The following is an 18,983-nucleotide window of genomic DNA, read 5'->3' on the forward strand; positions in this document are numbered from 1 at the left end:
AGTGGTGTGCTCGCTCATACATTTATGTAATTTTTTGATGCACCTGCAAAATAATAACATGGTAGCTGCTATTATAATTAATGTGCTCATTCATTTTCCCTGCCCTGTTGTGTTATTTATCCGTCTGGATTTTTTTTGGTGTGAGTTACAGAATTTTGGAGATATCGGCTGTAGAGATGTCTCCTTCTCTCTGATACAGTGGGACTAAATGGCACTTGGCCTGTGGTGCTCAAAGTACAAAAAAATAAAAAAATAAAAAAATTGAAAAATTGAAAAATTAAAAACCAGTGTCTCTTTACAAAATTCATGACCTGGCTACTCAAGATAATCCACACACCTTGTTGTGAGCAGTTTCATGTCATAACTACTTTCTTTCTAATAGAAAAAAAGTAGTTCTTTCCTGGTTTTGCATTTTTCAAATGTATTATTTGGCCCTTTGAGCACCACAAGCTGAGGGCCATTAAGTCCCATTATACTGGAAAGAAGGCTAGCAACTTTACAGATGATAACTCTAAAACTCTGCAACTGACACAAAAAACAATCCAGATGGATAAATAGCACTAGGTGCTAGGGAAAAAACATGTGCTTTTGATTTTGGGTTGAACTGTCCCTTTAAGTATACATACTGTTTGGAACTATGTGAACTCCATTGGATAGTCAGACAAACACATAGTATAACACTCTTCGTGTTATACTATGTGTTTGTCTGACTATCCAATGGAGTGGCAACTTTTTCTGCCAACAAGCTCTGTTGGTATTGCAGCATCTTATGAACACATCAATTATAATTGGAGTACACTTATGTAAAGTTACATAAGTGTATGAGTGAGCACACCATTGTTAAACAGCCACCTAATTTGGGCCACTCCCTTTGTTTTGGCCCACCATATCATTTGACAAGCTCATGCTTTTATTCTTTTCATTTTGAAATTGCTGTAAAATCCTTACTGTCACGACTATGAAACGTATATTTTGTGCAGCTAAAACGTACATAATCTGTTTTACTGCAATGTACAGCAGCTATTATTATTAATTATCTTATCTAAGTTATCTCTCAATGATATAAAAAGTGATAAATTACTCTACAAGGCCTCCAGTATAAAGTCTGTAATATGGAGACATTTTATGATGATGTGTAATTTAAACGTTGCTCGGTGTAAACTTAATATCCAATACTGACTTGTTGTTCAGTGTTGTCACTATGATGCTCAACTTTATATTTTTATCAAGATCATTTTTCCAGCCGAAGTCACATTTCCACTCTTGTTTTACAAAGCTGTTCAACTTCATTTAAAGGGACCATGAGTTGTATGCACTTTTTATCAGAAAGGTGTCTTTTTTTTAAATGCATGCTCCCAAAATGAAGTTTATGGATGCTTTTTTTTTTTTTGATCATCTCTGCAAATGAATAAAATCATGATTACGCAGATTAAATAGCATTTTCTATAAAATATAATGCAATTTAATCATTATTTAATAATCAACATTTATTTTAGGCCCACGGCCCTCCTTCCAGATTAATTTTAGGCCCTTCACAGGGCTCTGGTTAATAAAAAAAAACAATTTAGCCCATTTCAATGTGAAGAAAAATCAGCACATTTAAATCTCAAATCAGATTGATATCTTTGAGTCAACACATTAAATTGGCTCACTTTTTTTTTTTTATTGACATTCATGGCTTGTGTTGCATCATGTAGTTGTGGCAGGTACAGAACCTTAGCTCACTGCCACACCTTAATGACATGAGCCATCTTTAATGTTGGTATTTATGTGCTCCTGTGCTTTTCCTGCTCTGGGATTAAACTGAAATCTGTATCCAGACATGTCTGGATGGAGACTGCATCTGGATAAAGACCCCCATTTCTGTGAGAGAGTTTTATTAACTATCATTAAACCACCTTTAGGGCACATTGCTGGTCTGGTAGGTGCAATTTTGCAAGTGACCTGCAGAGGGCAGAATTTCACTAGAATGGGTCCCACAGAGCAGGTTTTGTTCAGGTATTTCAGTAACTGTTACGCCAGAAAACAGTCGTGTATTTGGATTTGCTCACTAACTGTCTGACAGTGGATCTATTATTAATAATTCATCAAACCGATCAAATATAAATTAAAGCTGTGTTTGTGTCGTTAATAGCACCATAAAGCTTTTGAAAGTTATGATCAGTACCTTTTGTTCTCTGAATGTTCTATGTCTTCAAGCTGCGCTTTAACACAGTTTATTAATGTTAACATTTAAGAAGCTGAAATCAGAGAATTCTGATGTTTTTTAATTGAAAAATGTCTAAAAATGATCAATTCATTAAACAGTTAAAAAATCAATCCTGTCATAATCTTGTCAGTTGAAAAATAGGTCCAAACAGCTTTTCCTGTCACGATTATTTTCATTATCATTTCATTGTCGATCATTTTCTCCATTGATCAGTTAGTTGTTTGGTCCATAAAATGTCAGAAAATTGTGAAAACCAGTTATTAGTGTAGTGAAAGAAAATAAAGAAAGAAAATATTCACATTTAATAAGCTGAAATCAAAATTTTAATCAAAAAATGCCTCAAAACAATTACATAATCCCATTACATGGAATAAGTTACTCCCTAAACCTGGGTAGGGGGCTGCAGCCTATCCTAGTTGAGACTGGTCAAAATTTATATCGTGCAGGTCCCGTTTTGAGCAGCCCAGATATACAGTATGTAATTTAAATAATGCACCTTGTCATATCAGTACATGATGAAATATGCAGGAGAATCACACTAACTATGCACCAGCATTACCAGGCACTGTAAGACCTTGGCTCTAGGTTTTTAGTTTAATTTCTCATTTGGATTTTACTTATTTAGTTATTACCTATGTCTTTATTTATTCCTCCATCCTCTGTTAACTCCGATTAGACCCTCTGTTCATTCTTTTGTGTTTCTCAAGAGCTTCACATGGTGCTGTAGATAAAACTGTGAGCTGGGACGCTCAACAGAAAAGTCAAGCAGTCTATCACACTGTTGAAACCAAGAATGCAATGTGCATATGATTGTAAAGGAGAAGAGCACACACACACGAACACTGGCGCTGTTGACTGATTACAAGTGGGAACAGGAACAAACAACACAATTATGGTTGATTGCAGCATGGGTTAAATAACTGCATTATTATGATTATGATTATTAGGATTATGAAACAAACACAAACAACAAATCAGTGGAAAGACCCACTAATGCAGGGGCTGTGGAGCAGAGTTTCAGATTTTCCTCAGGTCTGGAGTGTTGTGTTCGACATCTGCAGCAAAGGCTCACTAATGTGTCCTTGAGGTTGTTATAGCAACCCTGTGTAAGTGTTTGATGGAGGATAAATCATGCTCTCTGTTTGGTATAAAACAATGACAAGGTACAACTAATCATCTGCAGCATCTGATGAACAGGGTCCAACTAATCAGCACAAGAGGACTCACAGCGGAGCCACGGCCACTTACACTCATATCAGCCGCCAGGACACATCTGAAGGCCCACTTATGTAGCTCATGCTCGGATTTTACATTACAGGCACGTATGGTCTGTCCATACAGCCATTATTTGCACATTTTTTTTAAATGAAAAATAGGAATTCATCTTTTGGATCTTTTGGTTTAGTGTATGTTAAATCTACCACAGGTTTAACACACCCTATAGTGTTTCCAGGGCTGTGACTAATGATTATTTTCACGATCGATTAATCGGTCGATTATTTTCTCAATTAATGATTAGTTGTTTGGCTCATGAAACATCAGTCAATGGTGAAAATGTTGATCAAAGCTCAAAATGACGTCTTTCAATGTCTTATTTTGTCCACAACTCAAAGATATTCAGTTTACTGTCAGAGAGGAGCAAAGAAACCAGGAAACATTCACATTTGAGAAGCTGAAATCAAAGAATTTTGACTTTTTTCTTAAAAAATGACTCAAAATGATTAATCAATTACTATACTAACTATAGTGCTTTATGTTTATTTGTTAAGTTTATTAGTTTGTCCAGCTGAGAAAAATGGTAGAATTTCTGACCAGTGAAGCATTTTTTCAATTGAGGCCATGATAATGAATTGGCAACTGTGTGTGTACTGTGTATGATATTGTATATTGTTCTTGTATCTGTAATATGATTGTTTTTTTAATCTGTAACTGTAATGCTGTTACAGTTACCTTTTTTCTGTATCCAGATTACATTACCTCATTACATGCAATCTGTTACTCCCCAAGCCTGCTCATTGTTGAACGGCTCACGGTCGTAAGTGAAGGGGCTGCACGGTCTGATTGACTTGGAAATGTACATGGAGGGCAGCATGCAGGAGACAATTGTTGCACTGTGTCACACTGCACTCTGGGAAAGCCAGGGTTTAGGGTGCAGTAATTACCCTGTGCCTTCTGGCAGCTATGTAAAGAGGCTTTCAATAGATCTCTATGCACCTGGAGACGCTCCTAAACCTAATGAGGTTTGGAGAAGGGGAGAGTGATTGGTCGACCACTTCTTGAATTTATTTTACCACAGCAGTATCTAAGTGAAATAAGACATTACTGAAATATAAGTCGTTAAAATGAACACATATTTAATATATTAAATTGGTTTAAACAATGACACTTTAACATTAGATGCGACAAAAGACATGCTGCTCTTAAAGTGAAAGCAGGATTATAATTAAATCAGACACAATATTTGGAGAGGCTATTAGTGTCCATTGACTCTTTATATATAAGCACCTTTTCTGTGTATCCAGTACACTGTTTCTATTAATGGATCGCCCTAAACCCACTCTGAGTGAGGACAATCCTAAAGTCTATTACAGTGCTAATTCCCTTCAGGTTGAGATAACCACAGACACACAAAAAACAAAAACGATCACAGTCTCCAGGAGCATTATTTATACCTGAATTACAGGGATACTTTCTACAGAAGGCTGTTAGAAATATCTAAAGGTGAACGCACAATAACCAGTCAGAGACCATACGTCAAAATGGTGACTATGGATAACTTAGATCAGTCTGACTGTTCATGAATTTAGGGTAAAAATATTAGAAGTTGAAGTAAAATGTTCTTCAAAAGTGACACATCTTTAAATGACCACATCCATGAGTGAGCATTAGGTGGCTGAAATAGGTACTCAAGTCTAAGCTGGGATTAGTGGCGCAGCTCCGTATACTGCCAAGGGATTTCTCTTTTAACCTTATGCCTTCGGGTGATGTGGAGGCGGGGGGGCGGGGCCACGCCGTGTTGCTGAGCTGATGTGGTGACAGGAGAAACACTGAGATGTAAGACACTACCGTTAATATGTTCAAATCACACAAGTTATTGACTTCCAGTTAATGTACCCATTTACAAAGACATTTTATGTGTGGGTACAGTATGTTACCTGGCCTTTTCTCATTAATCTAATATTTACATTAAGAGGTTTTTCACTCATTAAACATATGCAGGACAATGTCTACTGTATCAAACTCAGATTTGTGAATTTAAATCACCTGGAAAAATGTTTTATGTTTTTTAACTCCAGTGTTGGTGTTGGAGAATGTGTGATAATGTGTCTGCTGGTCATCTTCACATTTCTTCCAATTGGATGGATGGATTAACAGAGATCAGATCTATAATCAGCCCAGAGCTTGATTTTAATTTCAGATACTTGCAACAAATAACAACTGCCTTTTGAAATATGGAAAATAAAGGAAAAAAATTAAAGTCCTATTTGAACCTGAAGTTATTTCTTCATATACTACTTTTGTTTGGAGAAATTTGCTTAATTTTCTTCTGTACTTTTCTTCACTGAATGGACTTTTGAGTTAAAATGAACGGGAGACACCTCCCTCCTTAAGAAATACTCTTTGCACAAATGAAAGTCATGGATCATTAAGACTTCTAGGATCTCAAAGGGCAGATTTTGATACTGCAATGTAACCCAGATCCATTTCATTTTTGTTTTACATGTTAGGCATTTCACTTCACCTGTTGTTGTTGTGCTTTTGTCAAAAAAACCCCCAACATAAATTAAGTTAAAAAATTTCTATACTTACATGAAAGTACAATACCAGTGTCCTTTGTACTTTACTTGAGTATTTCCATTTTATGTTACTTTATATTTCTACTCCCCTACATTTCAAGATGGTACTACATTCATCTGACAGCTGTTACAATTTATTTTCAGATTAAAGATTATATCAGTGGCTCTCATGCTTTCGACCCATTACAAATAGGCCTGATTTATGTTATGACACTTGAGAGGAGCCCAACTTGTAGGTTTGGAACCACTGGACTAAACTATAGGGCTGCAACTGATGATTTTCCATTGTTAATTAATCTGTTGATTATTTTCTTGGTTAATTAAAGAATGTAAAGATGTAACCAGACAAGAACAATGTGAAAAGACAAAAAAAATACATTAATGCCATAGCAAGACGAAACAGACAAGGGAGGGAGACTCAACCGCAGAGAGGAGTTGAGGTTCAGTTAGCTTTGCAGGGAAACAGCCAGTAGAAATGTCTGTCAGTTGGCTACTTTTTACTTTTATATTTTAAGTACATTTCACAATTTGCACTTTTTCCACTTTTATGTGAGTAAAGAAGTTGAAGCTGTACTTATCAGTACTTTCCCAAGTCTTTTTTACACAAGTACAGAGGTGGGAAGTAACTAAGTACAAATACTTTGTTTCTGTACTTAAGTAGATTTTTCAGGTATCTGTACTTTGCTCAAGTATTTTTCTGATAACTTTTTTTACTTTTACTCTCTACATTTAAACACAAATATCTGTACTTTCTACTCCTTTAGTTTCTTTAGTTTTAATGGATTTGGGGGAATTATAGAGACAAAGATGTTAAAGACAAAAAAGATGTAACACAACACAAAACAATATAAATACATAACAACACAAAAGAGATATAACAAGATGAAATAGAGGTAACAAGATGAAAAACAATGTAAAAGACTATACAACAAAAAAAATATTTAACATAACAAAAAAGACTTAACATGCCAAAAAAAGACATAACAAGATGAAAAAGATCTGGACAAAAACAACGTAAAAGAATATACATGACAAACAAGACTTAACAAGACAAAAAATACTTAAAATGACAAAAAAAAGATGTTACAAGACGAAAAACAACATAAATACGTAACAACACAAAAGAGACATAACAAGAAATAGACATAACAAGACGTAAAAACAATGTAAAAGACTATGCAAGACAGAAAGAGAAAAAAAAGACAAAAGAGACTTAATACAAAACAGACATTAAAAGATGAACAAGACGTAACAAGACGAAAAATAACGGGAAAAACTGCTACTTTTTATTTTACTACTTTTCAGAGCCTGTACTGTGTCACTTTTACTGGAATAAATAAGTTGAATCAGTACTCCTACTTTTACATGAGTCTATTTTGTAGTATTTGTACTTGAGTGAGGAATGAATGAACTTTTGCCACCATACACTCTTCCACTTCTAAACACTGGTTAATAGTTTTCCCCAATGAAAGAAAATACCAGTATTCAATGTAATAATACCATCAGAATTTGTCGGTTACACATGAGCATACTGACATGCATCCTCACCGTCCTGATGTCAGTGTTGTGAGTTGTAAACAGTGTGGTCAGTGATGCTCAGGTCTCCTCCCCTCGTCTGTTCTGATGTGGGACTGACGCCGCTCCGCCAGCAGAGCCGCTTCACTGACCATCATGGACAGCCGGGATCGGGATTCATGGTGACGCTGCGCTCGGACTAAACGATCGGAAATATATTCCCCCACTGGAAAAATATTTGACTTTTTTTTTCTGTTTTGAAAATGGGATTATACAGAAACAATCAGAGGGGAAGAACAGCCGCCTCTCAAAAGTCAGTGTGAAAAGGCTTCAAACAGGTGAGCTGACTGTTTTCTGCCTGCTGGGATCTGAAATGGTTTGAAACGGGAGGATGAGCCAGACAAGTTATCATTATTACTACAACTTTACTGCATTGTTCTTACTGACATTTAGTGGACATGACTTGTTTTATAGAAGAATTACAGCCTTCACTGTCTGATTTTGTCTTTTTATTTCCACTTTTGACGCTCAGATGTTCTGCAGTCTGTCTCTGCAACAGGTAGAGGTTGTCAAACATGCTCAGATAAATTACATCTAAAGCTGACAAGGCTTGAATGGTGTTAAAAAAATGACTATAAATGTGTATTTACAGCAAACACACACTGCAGATTACAGGAACGACACTTGTTGAGCCTTCACAGATACATGGAGGCACATACAAGATATTCCAGTGTCATACAGCGTTGGTTTATATCAGATGTATCCAATATAAAGTGAATTTACTGGTTAAACAGCACCTATCAGCTCATCTGAGATGTGTTCATCAGAGATTATAATGTTATAAAGAAAATATTAAAACTGAATTCATATTTTTAACTGGATTTATTGAAGATAATGAGCTCTTGGGGTGCTGGGGGTATATTATGGAATAAACACATACTGTAACCTCAACACAAGTCTCAAGCCTCTTACTGAGTCTTGACACCTGAGTGCAGCTGAACAACTAATCCCAGCAACAACATTTATCATTTAAACACTGATTTTATTACAACAGAGGACACACAATTATACAATTACATAGGATACCACTGAATCAGATATTTCAGACGCTGCCTGACAGTCCTTTCAAGTATCGTCATTATATAAAAAAAAAAAATCCAGGGGTGGGATGTAACTAATTACATTTACTCAAGTGCTGTACTTAAAAACAAATGTGTGGTACTTGTACTTTATACTATATTTGTCTGACAGCTTTGGTTACATTTCAAATCCCATTTTTCATTTTTTGAATGTTTGCGATAAACTGAAGTATTATATGTTCTATGTAAATATGTATACAGTGTAGATATACATATACATATATGTAGAATTTTGACTTGTATTTGACTTGAGTACATTTATTACCAGAAAATTACTTATGATACTTAAGTACATTTAATATCAGATATCTTAAATCTTTTACTCAAGTAGCATTCATATGGGAAGACTTTCACTACAGTAATATTGTAGCAAGATATCTTTACTTTTACGTTTTGTTTTTGCTAAACAAGTTTTTACAACACAGTAAATATCAGATATGAGTCAGGTTTTGTGCATCACTAAATTAATTTTTTTTATCTTTATAAAAATTTCTCCAACAAATATAAAAAAAAAACATGCTTTTGCTAGAATTCAAGGATATAATCAGAAGAATTTTCTTCAAGAACTTTAGCATGATTTTAAAAAAACTTTAAAATGGAGGATATGTTCAACATAATTTAGAAAGTGGCACATTTTTGACACCATGATCATCTAGTTTGGGCTTAATTGCAGCTGTCATGTTTGAAAGGTTAAAGGTAAAACAAAGAAAATCACATTACAATATGATTTCTAATATCCTCTCCTCTCTACATGAACAGTTCTGCATAAATCTGTATGATTTATAATTCAGGATGTAACAAGTGCTGTGTGGCTCATAAATGATGATGTAACTAATGTTCAGTGTACAGAAGCAGCCCTGGCTTTACCTTTCGTCACCCTTGGAGTGTTCAGCTTCTTGGCGATCGCCAGTGTGATTTAATTTAGTGGGGGTTGGTTAACTCCTTGGTCTTAGCACTAATCTACATGTGTGCACGTGTTACAACCATTGGCCTTCCCCAGAGATCAGTGAGTCATTATTTTTCAGTGGACAAAAAGTCATTTGATTAATTAATCATTTATTAATTGATTTTGAAATTGATCCCCACCTATTTTGATAGTCAATTAATTGGTTTGAGTAATTCTTTATGGAAAAAAAGTCAGAAATCTCAGATTTCAGCTTCTTAAAGGTGATTTCTTTTGTTTTCTCTACTCCTTTGGGAAATACTGATTGACATTTTTCACCATTTCTTGACATTTTAAAACAAACAACTATTAATCAATTAATCGAGAAAGTAACTGACCAATCAATCTAATATGAATATAATCATCAGTTGCAGCCCTACCTCACTTTGCTTTTTTAAAATTAGAATTTTAATTGGGTATAAATGTTCTCAAAACCATAAAAACCATCTGGACTGTATATGAAAATCTACATTTTTTGAATGCAGCTCCTAGAGGCTTTACAAAAGCATATGGCGGAGCTGGCTGTTTCTCCAGACTGTACCTAGAACTGCCCTCGGCCACGTTCAGTTGTACCCTGTTCTTTAAGTGGTGCCCTAATGGACTTAACGTGCTGTATATACGACTGGATATAGCAACTCCAGTCTACTGTAAGCCATAGCTTAGTTATTTTAAAAACCAGCTGATGGTTCAGAGAGAGAGAGGGCACTGATCCTGTTTAGTGTTAAGGACATAATGAGGATGTATTCTTTGCTGCTACTCTAAGACAGACAGTGAAGAGTGGCGTTCAGTAAACACATCAACAACACAGCTCTCATGAGGAAAATGAATGGTTTGTGCTGTGTGATTGCCGGCTTGTAAAATCTGATGTCTGTGTCGTAACGTTGCAGTCTAACAGCAGTGTTTTCCTCTGTGTGCTCCAGGCCAGCAGAGCCAGACGCGACAACATGGCAAAAATCTGCACTGAAAACTCCTTTCTAACCAGACAGCGGTTGTCCACCAACACACCTGATGAAGAGCTGGCTGTCATTGAAAATGGAGACAGCAGGTCTGATATTACCACTGAATTCTTATGATTAGAATTCAAAAAGTCACTGTTCACTACTTTTAAATCAGGATATAGGGAACTTCTGACCATGGGTGGAAGTAACTGATTACAACTACTCAAATCACTGTAATTAAATCGTTTTTTGGGGGGTACTTTTATGAGTATTTTTTCAAGTGAGTAATTTTACTCACACTTAAGTATGTATTACACTATGAAATTTACTTAGTTACTTTTAGAATCATAACAGAGTACTCAGTATCATCGCTGCTGAGTAGGCCCATGATTTGACTGAATAACCAAACCTTCCAACTGCATTTTTGTAGCCAATAAAGTTATCCAATTGTAAACAGGCCCATGAAAACCATCAAATACAGACAAAAAAGGGAAAAATGTTCTGTTCTACTCAGTGTGACCACTGAAGTAGAACAGAGCAGGAATTATAATTTACTTTATAATTAATTTTTTTAATTGAATTATGGTTATTGATAATATGTTAAGCATCAACTGTTAAAAAGTAGCTAATACTCTGAGTAGTTTTTGAAAAGAATATTTTGTACTTTTATTTAAGTATTTTTTGAATACCAGTAGTTTTACTTGTAGCTGAGTAATATTTCAGCAATGTAACAGTACTTGTACTTGAGTACAGATTTTCAGTGGTCTGTCCAGCCCTGATTCTGACTACTTTTGCATCGTTTTCTAAGGCAGGGTTGCTTAAAAAAAGGATTTCTTTTTGATCCTGTGTAAATTGTGGTTTGCATTTAAATCATGCGGGTCCAAACTTTTTAGTTATCTTAAAATTAAGAAAGATTACATTTAAACCTCAAACCTTTAGGTCTCTTTAAGGTTAGTTTTCACTCTAAACCTGCTTTAAATGTAATTATGTGAAACCAAATCTGTAAACATCACTGCAAATTTGAACCTAACATCAGATTTTTAATCTCCTTTGCCATACTGCTCCATTAATTTGGCCAACAAATTTTTCTCAAAGCAGGAGAAACTGTCCTGCAGAGCCATCATGAGTCAGCTAACTAGGCTAACTAACTTTATAGTTAGCAAGCAAACAATGTAACTTAAAAAAAAAAAAATTAGCTAGGTTGAGAACAATGTACTGTTTTGTAAGTTTTTAGCTAGCTAACAAACTATATAATGTTTTGTTAACTTTTTATCTAGCTAACAAATTATGCAATGTTTTGTTAAGGAGAAGCCAAAAGTAACCCCTGGTACACTTTGCATGGCATGATCTTGAGCATGTCATTGTGTTTTTTCCCACCTGCTGTCTTCCAGGGCTTCTTCTGTGTCCCACAGAGACACATTCACAGGTGCTGGGGCAATGGCCAGGTAAACTTCTGTTGTAATACTTTAAAGTTCTTAGTTGGTATTTACCAGTGGTGGAAAGAATATTCCCTCAAAAGGTGTACTTGAATGCAATTTTAAGGTACTTGAGTTTTTTCCATTTTACTCTTTTCACTCTCTTTTCTTTATGCTTCTACTCATCTATATTTTAGAATGGAAATATTGTACTTTTTACTCCATTACATTCATTACAGCTTTTACAGCATTTCTTTATTCATTCTCATTCTCATTGTTAAAATCACATTTAGATTTTACTAATAACTTGATTTAATTTAATAACTTGATAATTGATAATTACTTATGTTACCTATGTACTATATTTTATTCAATTTATGCTTCATTATTTATTTCATTAACTATTGCTGTTTGCATTATTATTGTTAATTCCATTCTGTTCAATTGACTTCAGTGTTGTAATTGTGCTTTGGCAACACGTCTGATGTCATACCAATAAAGTCTCACCCTCCCCTGTGTAAGAGAACCTTCAGTAGCTGTGGCAACAAAAGCACAACAATTAATATTTTCAAGTGACTACACACTAATGCAAACATACTTCTGAATATTATTTTCCATTTCTGCCATATTCTGCCAACAGATCCCCCTAAATCTTACACATTGGACCTTTAAGTAACAGTTTTCAATATTTCTCCCAAAATAAATAGAAATGCAGAACAGAACCAGAAAAATAAAATCAGAAATATAGAAGTGATCCTCTTTCCTTTCCCATTAATCATCTCATGACCCCTAAGACTCATGTTGTGACTCTCTGAGGCAGTCTGACCCCAGGCTGAGAACCACTGGACTAAACTAGTGTTATAAATAACGCAGATAAGCTATCCGTCCCTCCACCAGCTACATCAGTAAAATTCTTCTTACGCACTGATATAAGGATCTGAATATTTCCTCCACCACTGGTATTTACATAGTACGTTAGATGACAGTAATAGTTCTAGGAATAGCTCTTTCCTAGACTAGACGGGTGTCACTTTGTTCTGTGTTACCTCCTGTTAATCCTCCAGGCTCTCTTACTTCTTCTACATGCTATGGAACTGGGCGTCACACAGAGGGAACCCTGAAGCAGAGAGACATGATTCTTTCCTTGAGCGCTTCAGAGGCCCTGAGCTCAAAGACATCTCCAGTCGAGAGAGCAATGCCCAGTCTGTGGGCCACAACGACACAGTCCGTAAGAGGAAGTAAGTACTGGACCCTGTAGCAGCGCTGCCAGTGGTCATGAGTAACTATCTATTAGTTAAAAGCACGATACAGAGCAGTGGAGGACTGTTGGCTGCCAAACAAACCTCCCTGACCTGCATTGTTAAACCTCCGACTATGATATTACTCTGCTAGCTAATCACTAGCTAACGGTCAAGTGTGGTTTTATGGATGTCAGTGTTAGCTAGCAGAGGTGAGACCAAGTCTCAAACAAGTCTCAAGTCTTTGCACTCAAGTCCCAAGTCGAGACTGAAAAGTCCCAAGTCAAGTCACAAGATCTAAACTTTGAGTTCCAAGTCCTAAACAAGTCAGCTGTTAGGCTGATGTTAGCTAACCAACAATGTTGATATTAGCCTCGACTTGTTCTTTGTGCTACTTCAAATGTTGAACAAAGTTGTAAGTTGTTGCGCCCCTGTCTGTAATTTTGGAACTGCACGATTTGCATACTGCAATTAGTTTTTCTGTTGACCACCTATCAAGAGCTAAGTAACGTAATGTTATTTAATCATGGTTCCCTGCTGCAGCTTTCTTTGTTTTTTTGTTTTTTTGTTTGTTTGGTTTTTTTTTTGTTGTCAAATTGCTGCAAAGTTCAAACAAAGTGGATCGGGGGATTTAAAAGTCAGTTTACTGAGAATGAATAGTGATCATGTTAGCTGACTCAGGAAATTAAGGGAAATGAATTGCTTCATGACACACTCTTTAATCTTTGGGTTTGGGGGAGGGTATCATGCATTTTCAAGTCAAGAGGCTCAAGGATCAAGTGAAGTCGCAAGTCACTGGCGTGATTGTGCAATTCAAGTTTCAAGGCTGTCAAGAGTTCAACATGAGTCACCAAGAACATGCGTACAGGGAAAGTCAAAAATATTTTTACATTTATCATGTAACAAGAGGTACATAAATAACCAACACAGGACATGGGATTAGAATTTGGTCATTTCAGTTGGTCTTTTAAGCTTTAATGTCTTAAACTGTGAGGGTCCACTGTGCAAAAATCTTGTCCTTCATTTCTTTCCAAAGTCTTGCCAGTAAGTGGCCGCTAGCTACTTACAACATGAATAACTGCAACAACACAGACGAGTAAGTGTGTGCATTTCTGTGTCAGAAAATAGAAATAGAATAGGAAAATTAGTCCTGGATCATGCTAGACATTAGAGACAGTGTGTGTACCATGTAGATAATGTAGTATATTCTGCAGTAAATAGCATCATTTAAAGAAGAGACATCATGTCTCCCAAATCCCCACTCCTTTCTGGTGTTTCCTCCTGCATTAGACAGACAAAAAAAATCTCTTTGCCTTTGCTTGCTTGAGGAATTTTGTGTTGCAAGTTGTGATGTGGGTTGTACTGATTTTTCTTTAGGAGAATATCTAGATATAAAATGTACAGATATATTCTGATAGCTAGCTGATAGCATTTTTGAAGAGGTAAACTGGAAGAAGACATGGAAACTTACCTGTGTTAGGCTGCCATCTGCTGGACAAATGTACAACCTGCACCAGATCTTCCAACAAAGCCTTGAATCCCAAGCTGTGAAACCTTCAGTAGACACCCCTCATGTAGTCTGGTAGCCCTCTGACAGACCCTCATAGACCAGCTCTGTCCTATTTTCACAATTATAAAAAAAAATTAAACCTGTGGTCCATAGCAAAAAAGAGGACAAAAAAGAGGAGATTAAAAAGGACGATAAAAAGGAGGAGGAGAAAAAAGACGAGAAGAAAGACGGGGACAAGAAGGAAGAGGAGAAGAAGGATGAGAAGAAAGATGAGAAAAAGGATGAGAAGAAAGATGACAAGAAAGATGACAAGAAGGATGATAAGAAAGATGATAAAAAGAAAGAGGAACCACCGTAAGTATACCATTAGATGTAGTACATCAGCTGAGGCTGGGAAATTTAATTACAGAAATCCTGTCATACTTACTGTGTGTAAAAAATTTAAATCTTGCAATAAAACCAAGTAATATTGTGTTGTTTTTAGGAAAGAAATCTGGATCATGGATCCGGCTGCGGACCAGTACTACAGATGGCTGACTGTCATCGCAGGCCCAGTATTTTATAACCTGATAATGATTGTAACAAGGTATTGTCCATTTAACTTGCTGCTCAATTATTAGTATATACATTAGTGTAAAAAAGACTGATAAAAGTACTGGAAAGTAGTGAAAGTAAAAGTAAAAAAGTACAGGCTCTGAACTGTAATAGTAAAAAGTCGCCCTCTGAAGGACATTTCTGTGCAAAGTTCACAGTTGAGTCTCCCTCTCTTGTCTGTTTTGTGTTGTTACATGTTTTTTGTCTTGTTACATCTTTTACATCATTTTTATCTTGTCACCTTTTTTCAAAACTTTTTGACTTTGTCATTTGCATCTTGTTATGTCATTTCTGTCTTGTTACATTGTTTTCATCCTGTTACATCTTTTAGATAATTTTTGTCTTGTTATATCTGTCATGTGTGATATGCACTGATGGATACACCAAGGAATTGTTTTTTTCTGTGTTACTGTCCCATCCATTTAGTGTCACATCGGTCCTGATGTTAGGAAGCTGCCATGATGCAAAATAAAAATAAACATAAATCCATTAAACTAAACTAATGAGCCTGTTTTGAAAATACAAGGAGTAGAAAGTACAGATATTAGTGTTAAAATGTAGACAGTAAAAGTAAAAAGGTGTGAAAAAATAAATACTCAAGTAAAATAGAGACACCTGAAAACTATTTAAGTACAGTAATATAGTATTTGTATTTGGTTACTTCCCATCTATGTTTGAAAGACATTTTCCTTGTCTTCTAGAGCCTGTTTTAATGACCTCCAGGACACATACACAAAGCTCTGGATAGTCTTGGACTACAGCTCAGACTTCATCTACTACGCAGATACATTCGTCAGATCAAGAACAGGTCAGATTTTTGAAAATGTCGTAAGACAGAACTTGTACACTGATTTGTGTCCATTGTCCATTCCCATTTTGGAATTTGGCTCCTAATTTCTCGTTTGTCTTTTCAGGTTATCTGGAACAAGGCCTGTTGGTAAAAGATGCCAAGAAACTGAGAAGTAAATACAGAACAACGTCTCAGTTCAAATACGACATGATCTCGATGATACCCACTGATCTACTGTTTCTCAAATTCGGATACAACAACCCAGAGTTCAGGTTCAATCGTCTTTGCAAAATCTCAAGGCTTTTTGAGTTCTTTGAGCGGACTGAAACCAGAACCAGCTTCCCAAACATGTTTCGTATTAGCAATCTCGTACTTTATATCCTTGTCATTATCCACTGGAACGCTTGTATGTTCTTTGCCATTTCGAAAACCATTGGTTTTGGATCTGACACGTGGGTATATCCCAATATCAGCCACCCGGAGCATGGACGCTTGGCCAGAAAGTACATCTACTCCCTGTACTGGTCCACGCTGACTCTCACCACCATTGGAGAGACGCCTCCACCCGTCAGGGATGTCGAATACCTCTTTGTCATATCCGACTTTCTCACCGGTGTGCTGATCTTTGCTAGTATTGTCGGTAACGTCGGTGCGATGATCTCCAACATGAACGCCTCTCGTGCTGAGTTCCAGGCCAAGATCGACTCCATAAAGCAGTACATGCAGTTCCGAAAGGTCACCAAAGACCTGGAGGCCAGGGTCATCAAGTGGTTTGACTACCTGTGGACTGAGAAGAAGACCTGCGATGAGAAGGAAGTGTTGAAGAACCTTCCAGACAAGCTCAAGGCTGAGATTGCCATCAACGTCCATTTGGATACGCTGAAAAAAGTGCGTATCTTCCAAGATTGCGAAGCCGGTCTGCTGATTGAGTTGGTGCTCAAACTGCAGCCACAAGTGTTCAGTCCTGGTGATTACATCTGTAAGAAGGGGGATATTGGTAGGGAGATGTACATCATCAAAGAGGGGAAACTAGCTGTGGTGGCTGATGATGGTGTCACTCAGTTTGTAGTGCTCAGTGATGGCGCATACTTTGGGGAAATCAGTATCTTGGGTATCAAGGGCAGTAAAGCAGGCAACAGGAGAACAGCAAACATCAGAAGCGTAGGTTACTCGGACCTCTTTGCCCTGTCCAAGGACGACTTGATGGAGGCTCTCACTGAGTATCCAGAGGCCAAAAAAGCTCTGGAGGAGAAGGGGAAAGCCATCCTGATGAAAGACAACCTGATCGATGAGGCGGTTGCCAATGCTGGTGCCGACCCCAAAGACATGGAAGAGAAGATAGTCAAGTTGCAGAGCAACATGGACGTCATGCAGACCAAGTTCGCCAAGCTGATGGCAGAGATAACCTCCAGCCAGACAAGGATGAAGCAGAGGGTCACCGAGATGGAGAAAAAAGTGAAATCCATGCGACCAGAGGACCTGTCGGAAGTGGTGGCTGACAAAGACAAAAAAGTGCAGTAATATGAGAGATGCCCAAGGACTTTACAAGACGGGACTTTTCATTTAGAATAGTACAGTGACACTTTTTAAAAGGCCCATGTTTATATCTATTTATACATCTGTTTATCATCATCATAATGTGTCAAATTGTGTACAGTGTATGCAGCAAATACATATTTTTGTGTGTATGCTTTGACTGACAGCCAGTTTCATGTTATCATGAGTATGTTGATCAGATGCACTCATGTATGCAAAAACATGGCTTTTCATAGCCTTAGTATAATGAGGAATGTTTTTTTTCCTGATCAGTATTACATTTTTTCCCAGAAAATGTGATCTCTCTGTACAGTATGAACTACAATATGTAATAAGACAACTGCAATGACCATTTGATACTGTATGTGAATGTACAAAATAAACTCAATGCATTTCTGTTTATAAGTTGTTATCAGCATATATTATCAGTTGTAAATTTCAATGTTATATGTGAATAAACATTAAATGTTCATATAACATATATTGTATGTGTCTAGGTCATCATTTTGTGGAAAAAAAGTTTAAAGATCCTTCCTGCAGCACTTTTTTGATTGTTTCTCAGTGAGTCTTAAACTGTCTTTACTGACTTTAAAGCCCCTGAACCTGGCTTCAGATCCTAAGTATATCTAGCTATATTATAAATATTCATGACTAAATAAGCAACAATCAGTTATAAAACAGACAATCAAAAACTAATGAATCTGCTTCATCAGGACTGCATGGATTAGATTTGATTGACAGAGACCAAACAACCCACTAACTGCTTTCAAATTTTGATCTAAATGTTCAAATCTTGATGTGCCATGGTGGCCGGTGACCTGAAATTTTTACCCGCCACAGACATTCATCCTGTGTTTGGCATGTGCTTATTTCATTCCCTGATGATATCATGAGTCATCTGAAGACCCTGACTGGGGAAATCAGTTTTTAAACCTGCATTAACTTTGGCCACTTGAGGGCAACAGAAACAAGCTGACAACAGTGACATCTTATCCTCTTTTACATCGATCCAGCAGATACAGAGCAACATTAACACTTATTTGGAGTTATGTTTCCATTTTTGCCAATATTTGCTCCTCTTTTGTTCTGTCTTTTATGGAAGTGTATTGCTGCCATGCCAGTAAAGGAAAACCAGATCAGTATTATGTCATAACATAGAAAAATTGTTATAACAAGATGTTTGTCATGTTATAAGATATTTTCATGTTATTACAACATACAAACGCATCACGTTATAACAAGAAACTTGTCATTATAACAGTAAACTATTTATATTGTTATAACATGAAATGTTTACTTTTATAACATAATAACAGTGTTGTACATCACGTTACAACAAGACAAATGGTACATTGTTAT

At 36.4% G+C, this 18,983-nt stretch overlaps 1 protein-coding gene across 2 annotated transcripts; it reads left to right on the forward strand.

The window, feature by feature from the left end:
- The first annotated feature begins 7,627 nt into the window (after positions 1 to 7,627).
- On the forward strand, positions 7,628 to 18,105 carry cnga3a (cyclic nucleotide gated channel subunit alpha 3a). 2 transcript variants are annotated; one of them, XM_084722664.1, is made up of 9 exons: positions 7,628 to 7,859; positions 10,524 to 10,648; positions 11,933 to 11,986; positions 13,021 to 13,194; positions 14,231 to 14,290; positions 14,858 to 15,058; positions 15,189 to 15,290; positions 16,000 to 16,106; positions 16,213 to 18,105. In XM_084722664.1, exons 2-9 carry the CDS (start codon positions 10,548 to 10,550, stop codon positions 17,607 to 17,609), a joined length of 2,196 nt encoding a protein of 731 aa, XP_084578790.1. In that variant the 5' UTR covers positions 7,628 to 7,859; positions 10,524 to 10,547; the 3' UTR covers positions 17,610 to 18,105. The 2 variants fall into 2 exon arrangements, with proteins under 2 accessions (XP_084578790.1, XP_084578791.1); XM_084722665.1 differs by having other exon boundaries at positions 7,630 to 7,859; positions 13,066 to 13,194.
- The last annotated feature ends 878 nt before the right edge of the window (positions 18,106 to 18,983 follow it).

Source organism: Lutjanus erythropterus, chromosome 7 (assembly GCF_056507025.1).
Source record: "Lutjanus erythropterus isolate fLutEry1 chromosome 7, fLutEry1.hap2, whole genome shotgun sequence".
In the NCBI taxonomy this organism is placed as follows: Eukaryota; Metazoa; Chordata; class Actinopteri; order Lutjaniformes; family Lutjanidae; genus Lutjanus; species Lutjanus erythropterus.